Here is a 21609-nt window from a genome sequence, read left to right as displayed (position 1 = left end):
CAACATGGATAGGAGGGGAGTTTGGAGAAGAATCAGTTAAGCTGCTCAGTCCGACTCTTTGCGACCTCATGGACGGCAGCACGCCAGGCTTTCCTCTTGAGTCTTCTCCAACACCACGTGGAGAAGAATGGATATGTGTATATGTATGGCTGAGTCCTTTTGCTGTTCACTTGAAGTTATCACAACATTACTAACTGGCTGATCAGCTAGACCCCAAGACAAAATAAAAAGTTAAAAAAAAAAAAAGAGAATTTGGCTGGTGATGAACTAAAAAGGAGTTACCTTCAGTGCATGTTTCACCACCTTGATAACTGTTATTGTTCATTTTATACCTGAAAAGTGAAGAGGTTTCTGCAAACACTTTATTTAAAGATTTCCCCCAACATTTCATATCCATTCACAATTATAATTTGCTTAGAAAACCTGACTCTAAAAATTCATATTCCCTTGTGCAATGTAGGTCGATGCAAATAAAGGAGACTGAAATGATCTAGGCTGAACTTCATGCCAGTGAGAGAGGTACCTGCCATCTCCCCCATCCCCTTTCATCTTTGCAGACACTCATGGCTGCCTCCAGAATGCAAATTCCTTCTGCGGCATTCAGGAGAATCTAAAGGCTGCCACAAGCAATTTCCCGGGGGATAAACTGCCAAGCCAGTACATTGGAGAACACCTGCTTGCCCAATATTGTAGCCATTTCTAAGAAACTACCGACACTGAATCAGATCTCCTAGGAAAGTGTGTGTTCACACCTCCCCAGCTTGCTTGGGCCCCATGTTATTGGCCAAGAAGTTTATTCCAGTTTTTCCATAAGAAGTTACGGGAAAAATCTGAACACACTCTTTGCCCAATATACCCATACCCATTACTCCTCTCCCTCTAGGTCACTGTTTACTGGATTGTCTAGTCAGTAAAACTCTACAGGCCTTCATGTTTTTACACACAGACTGTATTATGATCCCATGTTCTGCTTGTACTCTGTTGCAGGGGAGCAAAATCTGCTACCCCAAATTGTGTATTATTTTGAGCTGAAAACAACCAAGGCCCAAAAAACTCAGGAAGAAACTTTGACCTTCTCCCTAAAATGCCTAAAATAATGTAGATAGAGGGCCTGTCCCAGGAACCAAGTTAGAATCAGAGACATCGGCAAAGAACATGATCTGAGTATGGTGGGAGAAACTCGGCAGGCCTAGAGATCAGAGTCCACTCTGTGTCCCACTGCTCTGCAGGCCCAGCCAACCTTCACTTACCAAGCATTTGCTTCTGTTAAAATTTATTTGGTGGTGCCAGGTCTTAGCTGTGGCACGTGAGATCTAGTTCCCTGACCAGGGATCGAACTTTTGCCCCTTGCATTGGGAGTGTGGTGTCTTAAGCACTGGACCATCAGAGAAGTCCCCAAACATCTGCTTTTCTATCTCCATGTCAACTGCCTTCTAGCCTTAAAAGTCCGAAACCACTACCTTCGACATTCTCTGTGTCTTTATCTAAAGATGGTAGTTACTCAGTTCTCCTGAGTGTCTCTCATGTATACACATGCTAATAAACTTCTGTTTGATTTTGTCCTGTTAATCTAGCTCATGCCAATTTAATTCTCAGACTGGCCAGAAGTACCTAGAAGGGTTGAAGAAAATTTATTCCTCCCCAACACTATAATATAGTTACATGAAATAAACTTGAAAAGAGCCTGAGTAAGGTGAAATAGATATTTGATCAGCCTTAATTGTTTACTTTTTGTTGAGTCCTGCCCCAAGGCCACAGGTGTAAGGCTTTGTACCAAGGCCACAGAAGCAGAGCCCAGAACCAAGGTCATCTCCGAAGCTGACTGAGCCCCTTTGTGACTGTTGCCAAAAACCCCCTTGATCATCATGAGCAGGCTTCCTGACTCATATTAGGCAAAAATGCCTACCCTGGAAGTCACCTTATGGCATCCTAACCAATCGCCAACCTTCCAGCAGGAATTTTCCTTGTCTTGAAGCTATAAAAATTGGCTACTAACCCTCCCAAAGTGTCTACTCTCCCTGGTCTGTCAGGAGGTTGGCATGCTGCATTTGCAGTACCCTCAGTATCTCTGCTTTTTGCTTTTAATAAACTCACCCTCTTCTGAAATGCTGTGTGTCAGCAAATTCTTTTCCAACCCACACTTGGATTGCCTTAACACTTTTTGCCGTGTGGAACCATCCAGAACCACAAGGACAAGACTACTGTGACATGGCATGTAACTGGGCCTGGACATTCCCAGGGTGGTCTCCATCCAGTTAAGTAGATCAGTAAGTGAAAGTGAAAGTTGCTCAGTCATGTCCAACTCTTTGTGACGCTATGGACTATACAGTCCATGGAATTCTCAGGCCAGAACACTGGAGTGGGTAGCTTTTCCCTTCTCCAGGGGATCTTCCTGACCCAGGAGTCGAACCAGGATCTCCCGCATTGCGGGTGGATTCTTTACCAACTGAGCTATCAGAGAAGCCCTAAGTGGATCAGTAAAGTGGTGCTAAATATTTCATCCTGAGCTTCTTGTGAGTTCATCATCCTTGGTGAGAGTCTTAAAGATAACGGGTCTTCAGGGAACTGACCACAGCCAAAATAAAACCAATGGAGGCAGATGGTCAAAGAAAATCATCTATAATTAAACAACATGATGACTATTTTAAACAAATAATGTGCACTGCAAGAGAAAGGGAGCTCTTTTAATCATTGTCTTGAAAGATATTCTGTGTTTAGAATTGTATGTTGATCAGGACTGAATTTATCATGCACATTCTTTTTTTTTCCCTCTAGTTCATGCTACCATGCACTTTTAAGAAATGGAAAAGATAGCTCATAAAATGTTGGGCTCTAGAAAAGGTAATTGCTTCTATAGATAGATATATGCCTTTGCTTCTCTTGTCACAAACAAAAGCCTATACCTTCTAGTTTATGTACCTTTTAACAAAACTATCTAGTACTGACATGGTCTGAACAATCCCTGTACAAAGCGTAACCACCAGACACCCCAGATGCTAAGAATGATTAGGTTCACTTAAAAATTAAGTTTATTTTGAATATATAGCCCAAGAGGCCAAGAATGAATCAACTCTGTTATGAAGGGACTCTTTGGAATCATAAGAGGAAATGAAAATAATGTTTTTTAATGAATTATGCTAAAGAATGCATGAATATAATAATATACAGATCAGTGGCATAGCAATCCCAGAAGTCACTGGGGAGTCATTCTGCTGGACCAGACTGGATATTAACTAGTTTTGGATAATATTTAGCCTCCTTTGAAATATCTCCAGGATTCAGAGGGTTCATGGGCCCCAGGTTGAGTACGGCTGGATTTGATCATCAATGACACCTGTTCAAGGATTTTATAATCCATTCACATGTTTACCTGAACTCAGGAAAACTCTAGATATGTCCTCTACTTTCATGAAATAAACATTTATTTTCTACTATAAAGAGTCGATTTAGAAACTGGCATTAAATTTAGAGAGAACTGTTTAAAGCTGACAACATCCCTTAACACACCCCTGGTGATACCAATGGGAGAAAGAATTTCCGCCATTAGCTATCAGCCACCCGTCAAGTACTGATATCAAAGTGTCAGATCTCAGGCCAGGAGATGTTCCCAGCAAAGAGACCTCCTATTAAGCTGTGAGGGCCCCATCTGCTTCCATTCTCTGAGGCTGTGAGGATACTAAAGATGTAAACTGTCCATATCTGTGGTCCTAGGATGGAGAAACCTAAAACCATATAAGGAATTTTATGAGTTGGAGCAAACTCCGGGAGATAGTGAAAGACAGGGAAGGCTGGTGTGTTGTAGTCTATGGGGTCGCGGAGTCAGACACGACTGAGTGACAGAACAACAAGGAGGGTTCATCTTTCCTTTACTGATTTCCGGGCCGGGCCCTGGGGACTGCAAGGCCAGAGCAGACGCCCCATCCAGCCAGCCCACCCTCTGCAGGCTCAGTCAGCTGGACCCTGGAGGTGGCCCAAGGCTCCAACCTTCACTGGTTTGTTATCTTTCTTTATCAAAGTTGCTAAAACATGTGAGTCGAAATTCTGTGTCTGGTCAAAGCAGGACCTCTGATTTCACTGGAAACATTGAGCAGAAGATGGCAGAGATGAGGGTCAGAAGGCAAAGGCAAATTTTCCAGAAGCAATGGGTGCTCCTTATTGTCAGGGCCTAATTACCTGGTAGTGATTAAACTTCCTCTGCGCAGAAGTGACCCAGCTGCGACAGACCGTGCAGAGCGCGGCGAGAGGAGCTACCCCACGCCCGAGGTCAGGGCGGCAGCCAAGAGGAGCTACCACATGTCCAAGGAGCAGCGGCTTTGCGGGCGCAGGAGGGCCAAGAGGAGATACTCCATGTTCAAGGTCAGGAGGGGCTGCAGTGAGGAGATACCCCTCCTTCAAGGTAAGAAGTAGCGGCTGCACTTTGCTGGAGCAGCCATGAAGAGATACCCCACATCCAAGGTAAGAGAAACCCAAGTAGGATGGTAGGTGTTGCCAGAGGGCATCAGAGGACAGACACACTGAAACCATACTCACAGAAAACTAGCCAATCTGATCACACAGACCACAGCCTTGTCTAACTCAATGAAACTAAGCCATGACCTGTGGGGCCACCCAAGACGGACGGGTCATGGTGGAGAGGTCTGACAGAATGTGGTCCACTGGAGAAGGGAATGGCAAACCACTTCAGTATTCTTGCCTTGTGAACCCCATTCTTGCCAGTATGAAAAGGCAAAATGATAGGATACTGAAAGAGGAACTCCCCAGGTCGGTAGGTGCCCAATATTCTACTGGAGATCAGTGGAGAAATAACTCCAGAAAGAATGAAGGGATGGAGCCAAAGCAAAAACAATACCCAGCTGTGGATGTGACTGGTGATAGAAGCAAGGTCCGATGCTGTAAAGAGCAATACTGCATAGGAACCTGGAATGTTAGGTCCATGAATCAAGGCAAATTGGAAGTGGTCAAACAGGAGATGGCAAGAGTGAACATCGACATTCTAGGAATCAGCAAACTAAAATGGACTGGAATGGGTGAATTTAACTCAGATGACCACTATATCTACTACTGTGGGCAGGAATCCCTTAGAAGAAGTGGAGTAGCCATCATGGTCAACAAGAGTCCAAAATACAGTACTTGGATACAATCTCAAAAATGACAGAATGATCTCTGTTTGTTTCCAAGGCAAACCATTCAATATCATGGTAATCCAAGCCTATGCCCCAACCAGTAATGCTGAAGAAGCTGAAGTTGAATGGTTCTATGAAGACCTACAAGACCTTTTAGAGAACTAACACCCAAAAAAGATGTCCTTTTCATTATAAGGGACTGGAATGCAAAAGTAGGATGTCAAGAAACACCTGGAGTAACAGGCAAATTTGGCCTTGGAGTACAGAATGAAGCAGGGCAAAGGCTGATAGAGTTCTGCCAAGAGAATGCACTGGTCATAGCAAACACCCTCTTCCAACAACACAAGAGAAGACACTACACATGGACATCACCAGATGGTCAACAGTGAAATCAGATTGATTATATTCTTTGCAGCCAAAGATGGAGAAGCTCTATACAGTCAGCAAAAACAAGACTGGGAGCTGACTGTGGCTCATACCATGAACTCCTTATTGCCAAACTCAGACTTAAATTGAAGAAAGTAGGGAAAACCACTAGACCATTCAGGTATGACCTAAATCAAATCCCTTATGATTATACAGTGGAAGTGAGAAATAGATTTAAGGGACTAGATCTGATAGATAGAGTGCCTGATGAACTATGGACTGAGGTTCGTGACATTGTACAGGAGACAGGGATCAAGACCATTTCCAAGAAAAAGAAATGCAAAAAAGCAAAATGGCTGTCTGAGGAGGCCTTGCAAATAGCTGTGAAAAGAAGAGAAGCGAAAAGCAAAGGAGAAAGGAAAGATATAAATATCTGAATGCAGACTTCCAAAGAATAGCAAGGAGAGAGAAGAAAGCCTTCCTCAGCCATCAATGCAAAGAAGTAGAGGAAAACAACAGAATGGGAAAGACTAGAGATCTCTTCAAGAAAATCTGAGATACCAATGGAACACTGCATGCAAAGATGGGCTCGATAAAGGACAGAAATGGTATGGACCTAACAGAAGCAGAAGATATTAAGAAGAGGTGGCAAGAATACACAGAAAACTGTACAGAAAAGATCTTCATGACCCAGATAATCACAATGGTGTGATCACTCACCTAGAGTCAGACATCCTGGAATGTGAAGTTAAGTGGGCCTTAGAAAGCATCACTACAAACAAAGCTAGTGGAGGTGATGGAATTCCAGTTGAACTATTTCAAATCCTGAAAGATGATGCTGTGAAAGTGCTGCACTCAATATGCCAGCACATTTGGAAAACTCAGCAGTGGCCACAGGACTGGAAAAGGTCAGTTTTCATTCCAATCCCAAAGAAAGGCAATGCCAAAGAATGCTCAAACTACTGCACAATTGCACTCATCTCACACACTAGTAAAGTAATGCTCAAAATTCTCCAGCCAGGCTTCAGCAATACGTGAACTGTGAACTTCCAGATGTTCAAGCTGGTTTTAGAAAAGGCAGAGGAACCAGAGATCAAATTGCCAACATCCACTGGATCATGGAAAAAGCAAGAGAGTTCCAGAAAAACATCTATTTCTGCTTTATTGACTATGCCAAAGCCTTTGACTGTGTGGATCACAATAAACTGTGGAAAATTCTGAGAGATGGGAATACCAGACCACCTGACCTGCCTCTTGAGAAACCTATATGCAGGTCAAGAAGCAACAGTTAGAACTAGACATGGAACAACAGACTTTCCAAATAGGAAAAGGAGTACATCAAGGCTGTATATTGTCACCCTGCTTATTTAACTTATATGCAGAGTACATCATGAGAAACACTGGGCTGGAAGAAGCACAAGCTGGAATCAATATTGCTGGGAGAAGAAATATCAGTAACCTCAGATATGCAGATGACACCACCCTTATGGCAGAAAGTGAAGAGGAACTAAAAAGCCTCTTGATGAAAGTGAAAAAGAAGAGTGAAAAAGTGGGCTTAAAGCTCAACATTCAGAAAACTAAGATCATGGCATCTGGTCCCATCACTTCATTGCAAATAGATGGAGAAACAGTGGAAACAATGTCAGACTTTATTTGGGGGGCTCCAAAATCACTGCAGATGGTGATTGCAGCCATGAAATTAAAAGACGCTTACTCCTTGGAAGGAAAGTTATGACCAACCTAGATAGCATATTTAAAAGCAGAGACATTACTTTGCCAACAAAGGTCTGTCTAGTCGAGGCTATGGTTTTTCCAGTGGTCATGTATGGATGTGAGAGTTGGACTGTGAAGAAAGCTGAGTGCCAAAGTATTGATGGTTTTGAACTGTGGTGTTGGAGAAGACTCTTGAGAGAGTCCCTTGGACTGCAAGGAGATCCAACCAGTCCATTCTAAAGGAGCTCAGTCCTGGGTGTTCATTGGAAGGACTGATGCTGAAGCTGAAACTCCAATACTTTGGCCACCTCATGCAAAGAGTTGACTCATTGGAAAAGACCCTGATGCTGGGAGGGTTTAGGGGCAGGAGGAAAAGGGGACAACAGAGGATGAGATGGCTGGATGGCATCACTGACTCGATGGACATGAGTTTGAGTAAACTCCAGGAGTTGGTGATGGACAGGGAGGCCTGGCAGGCTGCAATTCATGGGGTCACAAAGAGTCAGACACAACTGAGAGACTGAACTGAACTGATTATACTTCCTATCTCAGATTTTCTTCATGGGGTTTAAAAAGCAAACACAGCCCATCTTTATCTGTTGCAAACCATGGTCACTTTTAAGCTGCTTTTTCAGTATTAGATAACTTCCCTATTCCAGTTGTTGTTATTATTGTTTAGTCCCTAAGCCATGTCCAACTTTGCAACCTCATGGACTCAGGCTCATCTGTCCATGGGATTCTCCAGGCAATGACACTGGAGTGGGTTGCCATTTCCTTCTCCAGGGGATCTTCCTGGACCCAGAAGGCAGGTGGATTCTTTCCACTGAGCCACCAGGGAAGCCCTATCTGAGCTCGTGTAGATGATTAATTCTCAGCCATGCTAATGAGTAGTTGGTGTGAATATCCTTAGGCTCAGGGTAGAACTTGAATGCTGACTGGAGACTGACAAAGCAAGCAGTACACTCGTGGGTCAGTCAACTCAATCCAGTAAACATTAATGTTGGCATATGTGCTGTGGGAATCATTATAAGTTTGTCTTTTGTGTCAAATGTCAAAGTGACAGGGGTTTAAACAAGAAAGCACTTCTGTTTTCCCTCAGGGACAGCAGAGCACAGTGGTCCAGGGCTGACATGAGATCTCTGTAATGCTGAAGACCCAGGTTCTTTCCATCTTGTTGCTCCATGTTCTCAACATCACATAACCATCCCATGGTCTATGGGATGGAAACAGAAGGCACCCCCTCTCCCTTTGAAATCACGACCTGTAAGTTGTATTTGAAGCTTCCAAGCATGTCCCACTGGCTGGAATGTCATCACATGGCCATGTCTGGCTGCATGGGAGCCTAAGAAATGTAATTAAATTGCTGGTGGCCATCTTCCAGCTGGAACTTGAGATTCTTATTACCAAAGGAAAGGAAGTCAAGGATTTGGGGACAGCCAGTAGACTCTCCCACAACAATACTCCTTTTGATCTCTTACTTCATCAGTTTATTATAATTTATAATTAAAATCATGCGATTACAGTAGTGACAATGGCCATTAAGAGATTTGAGAATGAACACACGACTCAGAATGCAGACAAACAGTGGAAGCTGGTACACCCTAGAGTAGCGGAGACAAATGTGTTCTGGAAAGCGCCAGAGAGCAAAGGAAGTCAGAGTAGCGGAGACAAATGTGTTCTGGAAAGGGCCAGAGAGCAAATATTTGGGCCCTGCTGGCCAGTCTGCATACGCAACTCTGCTTCACAGCATGAGGGCAACCACAGACAACATGCAAATGGAAGAGCATGGAGTTTCCCAGGAAAGTTTATTTATAAAAATAGGCCGCGGGTGGATTTGGCCTCAGGGCTTCACTGAACTTCTGGGTGCTTCTATGACAGGGATCACTGATTAGCCCAGCGAGCCAACCAGGAACCATTCAAAGGACTTCTAGTCCAAGGACACCTTCCTCGTATTGTGCACGTACCGAATGCGAGGAACCACATGCTGTTGTCACTAAATCGAGTCTGACTCGTCGCGACCCCAGGGAGTGTAGCCTGCCAGGCTCTTCTGTCGATGGAATTCTCCAGGCAAGAATGCTGAAGTGGGTTACCATTTCCTCCTCCAGGGATCTTCCCAACCCAGGGATCAAACCCCCATCTCTTGCCTCTTCTGCCTTGGGAGGCAGATCCTTTACCTCTGAGCCACCAGGGAAGCCCAGAAACTATATTAGGATCTTGATAACATTTTCTCTAATCCTCACAAATATCTGACAAGGTGGACTAAAAGCCCCCATTTTCCAGATGAGAAGGGGGACACAACCAAGAAGCGGCGGCACTCAGGATCTAAACCCAGGTCTTTCCAGCTCCAACCCACCAGCCTCTCAAGCCTGTGGTTACCAAAACAGTCCTTTTGCTAATGAAATATAAGCACACAATTTGTCATATTACTGGCTGAAGTTGTCGAATGCCAGATTTGGCCTGTCAAGTATTACAGTGAGAAAAATTTCCTCTGATCCTAAAATAGTCCTTGCCCCAGAAGTTTATCCAGGTCTTAGCAAAAGGCATCTAACCTTCAGACTTCTCCCTGGGTTAAGCTGCTAAGCTTCAGAACACTGGTATCTAATGGACAGGAAAAGTCAAGGTGCCATAAGTATCACTGAAAACTTTAGGGTCTTTCAAAGTTTATCTAAATAAACAAAGATTAGACCCCAGCCCCTCCAACTCCAACCCCAACTCCTCACCCTTGTGCAGTGGGCTTCATACACGTAACCACTCTACCCTCCCCAAGTACAGCAGACCATGCTAATTTGTCATCATACTCTTTCTAGAATCTTCCCAATGAGGCCTCACAATCCTGCCAGAGCTCCAGGCACCATTTCCAGTTTATAGGAGTTGGCATCAGAGAATGAAGTCATTTGCCACCAAACCTTCAACACTTATGGAACAAGCCGCCTCCTATTTTCCCCTCTGCAGTGCCCAAAAAAGGGATTATCTGTTTCTTCCTTTATTGTCGCTGCCAATGTCTGTCGTATCTTAGTTTACTGAGCAAATCTCTTCTTGTTTCAGCAAGCAAGTCAATTAAGTCTAGGTTTATAATCTATTGATGTGTGTATTCCTACGTCTCAAGTCTTCCTTCATACAAAAAACACACTTCTAAAGGGAAGTTTTCATATTACAAAGTGGGGAAACTATGACTATTTAGAATTCATATTCACTTTAATCACTTTGGAAGGAAAATTATCTACTACTTATGTAACAAGTTACTCGAGAAACACTGAGTTAATTTATTAAAGAAGAGAGCCACGTTTAAACATACATATGCCATATAATGGGCTTCCCTGGTAGCTCATATGGCAGGAACTACAATGCAGGAGCCTGGGTTCAACTTCTGGGTCAGTAAGATCCCCTGGAGAAGGGAATGGCAACCCACTCCAATACTGTTGCCTGGAGAATACCATGGACAGAGGAGCCTGCAGGGTTATAGTCCATGAGGTCACAAAGAGTAGGATGCAACTGAATGACCAACACATTCATGCCACATAATGAGTTCCACATAGAATACTCCCAGTAGTAGATGTTAATAATTCCCCAAAATATAGAAACACATCTGTAATCCCCTCATCTTCTCTGGGCTTCCCTGGTGAATCAGCGGTAAAGAATCTGCCTGCCAATGCTGGAAACACGGGTTCAATCCCTGGGTTGGGAAGATCCCCAGGAGAAGAAAATAGCAACCCACTCCAGTATTCTTGCCTGGGAAATCCCATGGACTGAGGAGCCTGGCGGGTTACGGTCCATGTGGTTGCAAAGAGCTGGGTATGACTGAGCAACTAACAACAACAATCACAACCTCTTCTCTGAAGACAGAGTCTATAGGCATGTTTCTACAGGCATAATGTGAAAACGCTCTGACAGATGGGCTTGTTTTCCTCTAAAAAATAAAACACTTGCTTAGTGTTCAACTAAAACACCAACCAGGAGATGTTCCTTCCTGAGTCACGGGATAATACTGGTGCATGGCTGCTCCTTCAGTTTACAGCAAGCAAAGAGGCTGCATCTCGCTGGTAATTACAAGCTGACGCCTCTGATGCACCACCACAAGTGGGTGTCTGCCCAGCTCTGGGGAGCCAGTCTCCACCCTGGAAACACACCAACCCATCATAAATCAGCGTTACGGAGAAGAGCAGGCAGGTGGGGGCCTCAGCCCTTCTCTTACCTCGTTCCGTATCTCCCCTTCCAAGGAAGACCATGTGGGCTGGTGACCCCTCTCGAGACGCTGCTGAATCCACAGAGTAGCATCTTTAATAGTCCTCTGTGGCACTGTGCCAGTGGGTGACAGTCACGCCCAGGGCAGGGCAACCCTGCAGAAATGAGGTTGTGGTGTGTGTGTGTGTGGTGGGGGGCAGCGGGTAGGGGAGTGTGTTCTGCCCGGAGGGCTCATGGGAGCCTCCTTCTAAGGGTCCCACATGTGTCCTCCTGAGCACTGAGCTTCTGCGTGCCTTCCGGGAGCAGCCAGGACACTCCCCACCCCACTGTTTCCCAACGTCTGCAACAGGACAGTGTGTGACCTAGATGTACTGCCATGCGTTGCTACATCCAGGCTTTTGGCAGTTTGGGACGAAGAGGTGGGTGAGTACCATGAGTGAGAAGGTAGTTCCTGTGTTGAAGGCACCAGGGAAAAGAGATTAGAGACAGAACGGATGCAGGAGAGGATGAGAGAGAAATTAGAGAAAAAAAAATACAGGGAGGAACGGCTCAGCTAGAATCGTCCTAACTGATCATCTCACTCACAAAACATGGGATGAGATGAGGTCACTTTGGCTGAAGAACCGGAAGCCAGGACTCCCTCAGGAGGTCACTTTTATTTTCCTATTCAGAGTTCATGGTAGTTTCACAAGAACAGCTGGAGAAACATCAACAGAGTTTTAACTCACTTCTGCTTGAAGGTCCTTCCTCTGACTTTGGGCTGGTCCTTATTATACACTCTTACTAGGCTGTGATGTGGCCAACCAGCCCCAGAAACCAACTGAAACTCCTTGATTTTATTTGAAAGAGCAATGTAATAACTGAAGAAAACTTCTGATTTTCAAAGCAACCTTCCTTTAAAAGACTGTAAGTGGATGCCCTATTTTCTCAAACACAAAATTGAGGCACTGAATTTCTTTCCCCTTAACTTCAACCTATAACTGACCTTCTCCAGTACTGAATCTTTTTTGTCCCCTTGTCTAAAGTTTAAAACTAGGTGAGTGGCACACTCCATTTTCTGTTTCTTTATACATGTTGCTGTTGTTGTTGCTGTGTCCGACTCTTTGCGACTCCATGAACTGCAGCATGCCAGGCTTCCCTGTCCTTTGCTATCTCCTGGAGTTTGCTCAAACTCATGTTCACTGAGTCGGTGATGCCATCCAACCATCTCATCCTCTGTCGTCCCCTTCTCCTCCTGCCCTCAACCCTTCACAGCATCTTCGTGTGTGGCAGAGGCTGTTCCCTTGGTAATTACTTTGTCTCACTCTGGTCCACAAAGGATTTGAGGTCGCTTATAAAAATACATAGTGAATGAGGGATAAATAAACAGCTCAGGAGCAGAGCCTGTTAGTCCACAGGCTGTATTTGTACAAAACAGTGCATCTTTTCCAGGAGATGAAGCGTCACTCCAGGGCACAGGGCTTGGGGATGGAGCCCAGGATGGATGGCAGTGGCCCCCACCTCCACTGACTCCCTCAGCTGGATGCCTTGAATACAACCCCTGCAGCCATGGGGCCTGTGGCCCTACAAAGGAACAAGACTAAAACGCCTGATGGGAGAGGAAATTAGAAGAGCCCAGGGGAAGAAGAACATACAGAAGGACATCTGGAGGGTCCCACATACCATCTAGAAGTGAGCTGTGATTTACCCCCAAATGGCTAAATCAGAGATGGAAATACAATTGTTTAGAAGAATCATGGTGCCCATAAGATTAAAGCAAAACACTTAGACAAGTGGGCTTGTCTGGTGGCTCAGGCCGCAAAGAAATCTGCAGGGCAGGAGGCCTGGGTTTGATTCCTGGGTCAGGAAGATGCCCTGGAGGAGGGCATGGCAACCCACTCCAGTATTCTTGCCTAGGTATCCCATGAACGGAGGAATCTGGTGGGCTGCCATCCAGGATAGCAAAGAGTCAGACACAACTGAGCGACTACCATACACACACGCAGACAAGGGGCAACACGTGCGCTGAACTCCCGCCTGTGGGCACTCAGTTCTCTGTTGGATGCACTGCGCAGACATCCTTGTTCCCTCAAGAAAGAGTAAGTACTTTGACTCAACACAGGTCACTGGCATGACACACTTGCTCACCTGGGTTACATCAATCCCAGGAAGAATCAAAACAATGTGAACTGAACACACATCCCGTTGTGGCCCTACCCAAACCGACTATCTCGACCAAACAATACAAGAATGGGCCAATTCTGTGCACACCCAAGGCTGAGTCCACCATCTACAGTGGATGGGTTACACACACTGAACAGCCTCTGCACGGATCATGACCAGCAATCAGAATATTCACGAGGATGAAACTACAGATGGTTGAGGTGTTTTCACTTAAAGGTGACCTATTCTATATTGCCTAAGGAAGTATATAACTTATGCAAGTATTATTATCATTAACTATTTCTTGAGGGCTTATGATAAGCCACTTATAAAGCTAAATATTTAATGTGGATTACCATATTTCATCTATAAGACAAACTGATAAAGGAAGTATTATTATCCCCATTTTATTGATAACAAAATGAAATTCAAAGATGCCACTCAGCTAGTCATTGGTGAAGTTGGGATTTGCAGCCAGAACTGGAAACAGCTTTGCATCATTGCACAGACCATGTATGCATTCTACAGAAGAGTTAAAATAGTTAAGTGTTTATGTGTAAAAATGTGAGCATGAACAAACTAAGAAGTTATTCTATATAAAAAAGTCACCAAGAGACCAGACCACTGGAGCATTCCTTAGATGTCACTAGCCTGCAATTTTTTTTAAAAGCTGAAGAGGGAGCCAGACTGTAATTTTTACCATTGATATCCTTTCAAATGACAACTGATAACATTTTATAAAAATCAGTAGTAAGTAAACAAGTTTTCCCAGTCTACAAGTTTTAAAATAAACCCCCCAAATTCACTGACATTCTTCCCAAGGAAAAATGGGGTTCATGTCCTCTCCCTTCAAACTGGGATTGACTGCTTGACCAGCAGGACACAGTGGGAATGATACTTGGACAGTTTCTGGAAGCAGGCCTTAGGAAATGGGCAGCTCAGACTTCTTAGCCCTGGATCTAAGCATTCCCCTGAGAAAAATTAAAGTGGTATACCTTACTCCCATTTATATATGATAAAATAATCTTGAACAACAGAGTAATATTAATCAATGGGAGCAATTCAAAGGTGAGAGTATTTTGAGGCATTAAAAAATGTTCCCCAAATCTTTAATGCCATTGAGAGGTGCTTAGAAGAGGAAGAAGCAACATACAAAACTGTGTGTAAAGTACATGATTGTAACTTTGCCAAGAAAACCTGTCCAAGGAAGTACTAGAAAAGACAGAATATCATATAACAATCCTCTTTTTTTTTTTTTAGGGTAGTAAGATTATGATGGATCTTTTCTTACATTCTTTTTTATATTCGTTTTTCTCTAATACGATTTTGGTTTCCCCAAATGAATAGTCATAACATCTTTAGTGGGAAAACCTTGTGTATGAGTTTTGGTCCTCAGGTGCGCCTGTGCCCTCCCATGCCTTCTATGGGAATCCAATTTCTACAGTGAGGAGACACCGAATGGCTCCAGACACAGATTTGCCCATGAAGAGACAAAAAGCTGGGAGTAAGGGTGGCCTGAACGAGGGGACAGTCCCTCTGTTGGGGACAGCTTCTCGCAGCAGCCTGGGGACAGGCCTCTCAGTGGTCTGCCATACAACAGCTGCAGCCCTCCTCCGGCAATGGAAACCAAAGCCACCTTCATCACATTTTAAGGATTGCAGAGAATGAGTTACCTTGTGTTGATAAAAAAGAAATGAGTTTCAACAGGGCTTGACTACCAGAAGCTTACTGGGGAGCCCTGGGGGTTTGGGAAGTTAACGGTTTTGTTAACTGGTGAGTAAAGATATCGCCATTAAACACTCTCTTGCAACAAGGACAGATCACATTGTTCTCCAAGCTCTTAATCAATTTTAAATATTAGCCCAGCTGGGTCAAAGCAGGATTTCGAAAATGGTAAACATTGTCTATGCCTGAGAGTAATTTTCCACGACCACATCAAAGGGTAGAAGGAAAATAAACCATTCATTCATTTGACAAAGCTTTCCTGAATGTCTAGTATACCTTGAGGATATATAAATGAAGATGGAGCAGTTTTTAATAGAATTAAAGAATGACTTTTGCACCACTGACTACTAGAGAAGGCTGACTTGGGCTTCCCTCACAGCTCAGTTAGTAAAGAATCTGCCTGCAATGCAGGAGACCCTGGTTCCATTCCTGGGTTGGGAAGATCCCCTGGAGAAGGAATAGGCTACCCACTCCAGTATTTCTGGGCTCCCCTGGTGGTTCAGCTGGTAAAGAATCTGCCTGCAATGCAGGAGACCGGGTTCGATCCCTGGGTTGGGAAGATCCCCTGGAGAAGGGAAAGGCCTGGAGAAGTCCATGGACTGTGTAGTCCAAGGGATCGCAAGGAGTCGGACACGACTGAGCGACTTTCACTCACTTCACGCGCACCACTTGTACATTGCAGCTGACCCTTGCAGGTTTGCAAGAACCAGTTTTTCCAATCTCCTTTGAACCCCACTTTCACTGACCGCATGAGGGAGGTTTGAAATTGAACACAGTGGTTATATTTACACCACGGGAATCAACAAATGCTAAAGAACAGAGAGCAGGTTGTTGAACGTTTACCAACACACCACTGACTACAAGGCCCAGTGAGGGGATCCTATACACCTCCCCGTCCCACCTCCAGCCACCCTTCTCCTTTCTCCGAGTGTGCTGACCACACTGGCCTTTCTAAGTGTCCAGCCCATGCTGTGGGTCACCACCATATAACTATGCATGTGTCTGGACAGACTCAGGAGGCAGCTGCCTGCCTTCACACAGCAACTCCTTCACTTAATGGCTGTGTGACCTTTATTTTTTAACTTCACTTCTCTGTACTCATTTCAAAACCAAATGGCAGGCAGCACAAGGACTTTGGCAGGCTTGCGAACGCTGAAATATACCTGCTCAGGGAACCCATCTCAACACAAAGCTTGAGCTGTGTGTATGTTGTGGTGGGCAGGGGGTACTGGTCAGACTTCTTTGTGAGGCTTTTCTCATTCCAACTTATAAACTCAGATTTGTTCTTAAAATGAGCATTTTTACCTTCAGAATCCACATTTCTATGAGAAATTAGAAATCGTGTTAAGGTCCTGAGATCAATTCATGAAAGCACGTATCACCTCATGACATCTCTAGAGTATTTAGGAGGCCCCCCGGCCCCTTGCCTCAGACCCTTCCCTACCTTCTCATGCCCTTGAGGACCATCCAAGCCCCTGCCGAGGCCTTGGAGGTGCTGCGGACTTGGCCAACCCTCTCTCCTAGTCACTGCTCTCTTTTCCTGTCTGTCTGCTTCTAACGGGTGTTGGGCTTCCCAGGTGGCTCAGTGGTAAAGAATTCACCTGCCAATGCAGGAGATGCAGGTTCAGTCCCTGGGTCAGGAAGGTCCTCTGGATGAGGAAATGGCAACCCACTCCAGTTTTCTTGCCTGGGAAATCCCAGGGACAGAGGAGCCTGGCCTGCTGCAGTCTGTCAGGTTGCAAAGAGTCAGCCATGACTTAGCAACTGAGCACACACACACTCAGGATCTTGACCCGAGCTGGGTCTCCTTCCTGGGGACCTGACACCCCAACGTGACCACCCCTTCACATCTCAGCCCCAAAAGGGCACTTTGTCAGACAGGCGTGCTTAAAGACTCTCTCACCCTACACACCCACCAGGTCATCTCCCACAGGACCATTCTTATATTTTATTCTAACCCTTATTATCAGAAGTATTTCTTTTTACTGATTTTTTTTAACATGTGAAGTCTCACCCCCATTCAGACTGTGTGCTCCATGAAAGCAGAGGCTCAAACCATCATACCTGGCACGGCCACCAGCTTAGATGCAGCTTGATTAAACACGCCCCAAGTGAACCAGGGGACATGTGGACAGAATGATCTCTTGTGGAAGGGCTTCTGTGATAAAACACACTCGGAACTCAGTCTGGGTGGCCTGGGGTCCACACCCTTCAAGGCAGTTGGAACAGAAAAACAGAAAACCAGTTCTCCCGTCCACACACATCCCCCCCCACACACATCCCCCCACACACACACCTCACTGGGCTATTGAAGATACCCCAGGGCCCGCCTGCTACCTCCAGGTGGGGCCCCCAAATGAGGTGAGAGGTGGGATAAGGGACCACGCAGTGCCCAGCTCCTGGCGCAAGGAGGACTCTCCTGGCGTTTCTTGATCCAGTGTGCCTCCCCAGCTGTGGCCCTCCCTTCCTTCTCCTTTGGCACTGACGCCTGGCTTTCTGCCTTCCCCACCCAGCATCGGAATGGCCTTCTCTCACACCCTCTCCCCTCATCTCCTGACCTTGAAACTGGCGTGGAGTCTTTGGAGGTTTTTACCAAGAGGGCTTATGACTGGCGATGCAGCGAGATAAATGGCCAGGAGGAGGGTCTCTCCCCTGCCTCCCCAGCCCACTGGTGGCTGTGATCACGTGAAATCCACTGGTGAATGTTCGATGGCGCATCGGGCCCGCTGGACCACAGCCGCACAGCAGTCCACCTGTGCGGTGCCCTAAGCGTGCATCCGGATACCCTCACGAAGTCTCCCCTCGCTTGCTTTCCACTGATGGAATTCAGGGTTGCCTCACTGCCATCTACAGAGCCATTCAGCAAATACCAAAATGGGACTAAAGTAACACAAAGGAGCCCTAAATGTGGGACTCACCCAGAACCTGCCACAATCAAGCTCCAACAGCTCATTTTATCAGCAGATTCGAGACTTACAATAGTTATTTCTCTTTCAGGAGTGACACCAAAGGGCATGTCCAATGACATTCCATCTCAAATTTAGCAAGAGTAAAATTCCCTCTCATGTAATATTTTACTTCTTGCCTGGCTCTAAACATCCCCTCTGTCTGGGGTGCCCTTTCTAACTCTCTTGCACAGATACAGTGGAAACAAACCATATGAGGCAAAGCAAAGTATATTCTATAGAAACCACCAACTGCTGAGAGTATGTCAGCAGAATAAACAAGGAGAGGCAGGGGTACACGACTTCAGAGCAGTGTGAGGGTGTTTTCCACTTTCCACAAGTTATTGGTCTTTGGGAATAATTATTATTAATAGATATACATGCACTGTGGCACTGTGTATTCAGGGTTCCCCTTCTTGCCTGTTTACCCTGTAACCAGTAAAACATTCTCAGAAAAAAACTTAAGTTTGTTTAGTTTATATCATAAACTGCTAGTTCAAAGTATTTATAATTAGCCACAATTAATTATGATTTAATTTAATTGTGGGAATGTTACATTTCATTAAGGCAACCTTTATTACATTTCTGCCAAGCCTCTCCCTTCAGTCTCTGAAATGATCAGGCCCCCTAGATACTTCTTGCAAGTGTTCAAATGGTTTATAAATACATTCCATTCACAAGTATTCATTAAAAATGCCTGTTCTATGCAAAAATTTATGCAGAGTCGTTAGGAATGCCATGATGTAAAGTAAAAAAGGGAAAGTCCTGCATTCAGAAATATTAAAATGTCATAAGGGGGACACATACAATCCTGGTAGATCACCCATCATCTCAAACCAAAACTGACATTTAAATGTCTCTGGAAATATTTTCTTAACTATTTAATCAATTAGTCTGTGTCCTAAATCTAGGCACGTGTATAATTGTCATCTTCAAGCACTTGATTTGATGTCTCATTTTATATAGAAATCTCTTTTAATAGGCAATTAAATGTGAATTTCATGTCCCCTCTTAGGGACTGGGAAGGAATCTGGAAGAAAATGAAAACTAGAAAACTAAAGACAAAAGTAGCTTTTGCTATGCTATGCTAAGTCACTTCAGTCATGTCCGACTCTGTGTGACCCCATAGACGGTAGCCCTCCAGGCTCCCTCGTCCCTGGGATTCTCCAGGCAAGAACACTGGAGTGGGTTGCCATTTCCTTCTCCAATGCATGAAGTGAAAAGTGAAAGTGAAGTCGCTCAGTCGTGTCCGACTCTTAGCGACCCCATGGACTGCAGTCTACCAGGCTCCTCTGTCCATGGGATTTTCCAGGCAAGAGTACTGGAGTGGGGTGCCATTGCCTTCTCCAAAAGTAGCTTTTAAGGACATGATTATAGCTATATTATAGTACACACACACACAATCATACAACTATGGCTGAAAAGGGATGCTCATACAATGATAAAAAAAATAGTGTTACTCTTATTCCTAGAGATTCACCAGTTTCTACTTTCTTTGACGATTGGCAATAATCTCTTGTCCTTTTTTTTTTTTTTTTTTAATTTTATTTTATTTTTAAACTTTACATAACTGTATTAGTTTTGTCCTTTTTTAAAACAAGTTTCTTTCTACTTTTTCACATACGAATTTCAATGACCCGAATCAGAATTCCAACGACACCAATTCACACAGATTTTGTTAACAGTGCAGTGGGGCTAGAAATGGAAACTTTCAGTATGGACACAAGTTATGTTCATATTAATAGAAATAACTGCCTGCTTCCTTTCCCATCTCCATACCCCTTCTTAGAGCCAGGTATTAATAAAATATTTGGTTAATGTACTGCATATGGGGGCCCCAGTGATCATATTTTCAAAGACAAGAACTGAAGTTTTTTAAAAAAAAGTGTTTAATATAAAAATGGGTATATTGGTCTAATAGTTAACTTTTAGAAATGTTCAACAAGTCTTTAAAATCCAAGCATTTTTGCAAAATGTTCACTAGCTTAAATTTCTAACAACTAAAATGTTCACCAGCTTAACTTTCTAACAACTACCACCTAAAGTTAAAAATGAAACATCAAAAAACTCCAAGTAGACTTTACAAGGTGTAGGTCGAAGCACTTTTTGATAATTTCAGGCTGTCCCTTCCTCGTTCAAGAAAAGCGCTTATTGGCATATGTTTCTAAGGGTATAGTCTGTTAATTTTAGGTTTCTCTCTTCGTGCTAAAGAAAATTCCCTTTCCTGGAATTAAAGGGTTTGCACTCCTTTTTAAATTTTAATTTCAACTACCTTTTAAATTAGTCATAATTTTTTAAAAAAAGATAACTGGCAAAGGAAATAGACTCAAGGAAAAAATAAATACAGATCATTATTACCTTTTGCCTGGTCCAAAGTCTTCACCTTCAGGCATTTCTGCCCTTTAAAAAATAATAACCAAGTGGAGAAAGCTGCAGCCCTTCTGTGCTATAGCAGTTTCTTCTCCGCACTGATGATGATTATCAGGAGGGGAAAAAAAACCCCAGTAGTGAAGTTCTTTCCTTTTTGGAGAAAAGCACTCCTCCCCTACTCAGAAAGTAGGTGTTTACAAACTTCCGAAGCGCCGGCCTGCCTTGAATGAAGCTGGGAGCCGGGTTATTAGGACTGTCCCCTTCTAAATATAAACAGGTCACCTCTTACTCCCGGGACCGTGACAGGCAGCTGGGAGCAAAGCGCTGCCTGGCTGCCCGGCATTTTCGCTCCAGTCCTGTGAGGAGGTGTCACTGCCCAGCTATTAACCTTTACAGGGATGACTTCACCGAAGCCAGCCTACCCTTTCTCTTTCCTGTTTTTTTTTCCTGGCATTGACAAGGCACCCCTCCGAAGGGCGGCGTGGCCACCGGGAGCTTCAAACTTCAGCCTGGGCTATCAGATCTCCAACTCACAGGAGGGGCTGGAGGGCGGAGAGCAGATGGGCAGGACTGCAAGAGCCCAGAGGCTTGTTTGTTCTGGAAACACTTAGCCACTCAGCAAAAAGATCACTTCTCACACACACACACAAAAGGGTTGGGGGTGTGGGTGAGGGGGAGATACTGATAAACAGTTGTGTTTGGAGCACTATTGTTTTGCAAGAAAATCTTCCTTTGAGTCATCTAGATTTCTCAACTCAGAAGTAAGCAAACAAGAGCCTGTGAGTTCCTTTGGGCAACAAGGTTTCTTCTGAGGGACCTCCCTCTGTCATCGGGGAGCACGCTGACACTGGGATGTGGCTGAGCTGTTGGCCTGAGATGTTTTGATAGCTTGGCCCCTCATCACGTGAATGTGAGCATGCCAAGTTGCTTCAGTCATGTCTGACTCTTTGTGACCTACCTCATGGACTGTAGCCTGCCAGGCTGCTCTGTCCATGGGATTCTCCAGGCAAAAATACTGGAGTGGGTTGCTGTGCCCTCCTCCA

At 44.6% G+C, this 21609-nt stretch overlaps 1 protein-coding gene across 2 annotated transcripts in view; it reads right to left on the bottom strand.

Annotated features, from left to right (window-relative positions):
* RETREG1 (reticulophagy regulator 1) overlaps positions 1-21060 on the bottom strand; it is a 51754-nt gene extending 30694 nt beyond the window's left edge. The window contains exons 1-2 of one of the 2 annotated variants that reach the window (XM_055555129.1): positions 20555-21060; positions 11395-11539 (exon numbers count right to left, since the gene is read on the bottom strand). In XM_055555129.1, the coding sequence (XP_055411104.1) occupies positions 11395-11477 (83 nt within the window). In that variant the 5' untranslated portion in view covers positions 11478-11539; positions 20555-21060. The remainder of the gene's footprint in view (positions 1-11394; positions 11540-20554) is intronic. The other variant, XM_055555130.1, reaches the window with a different exon arrangement.
* Positions 21061-21609: the final 549 nt, after the last annotated feature.

This window comes from Bubalus kerabau, chromosome 18 (genome assembly GCF_029407905.1).
Source record: "Bubalus kerabau isolate K-KA32 ecotype Philippines breed swamp buffalo chromosome 18, PCC_UOA_SB_1v2, whole genome shotgun sequence".
Taxonomy (NCBI): Eukaryota; Metazoa; Chordata; class Mammalia; order Artiodactyla; family Bovidae; genus Bubalus; species Bubalus kerabau.
This window is presented reverse-complemented; position numbering and strand designations above follow the sequence as displayed.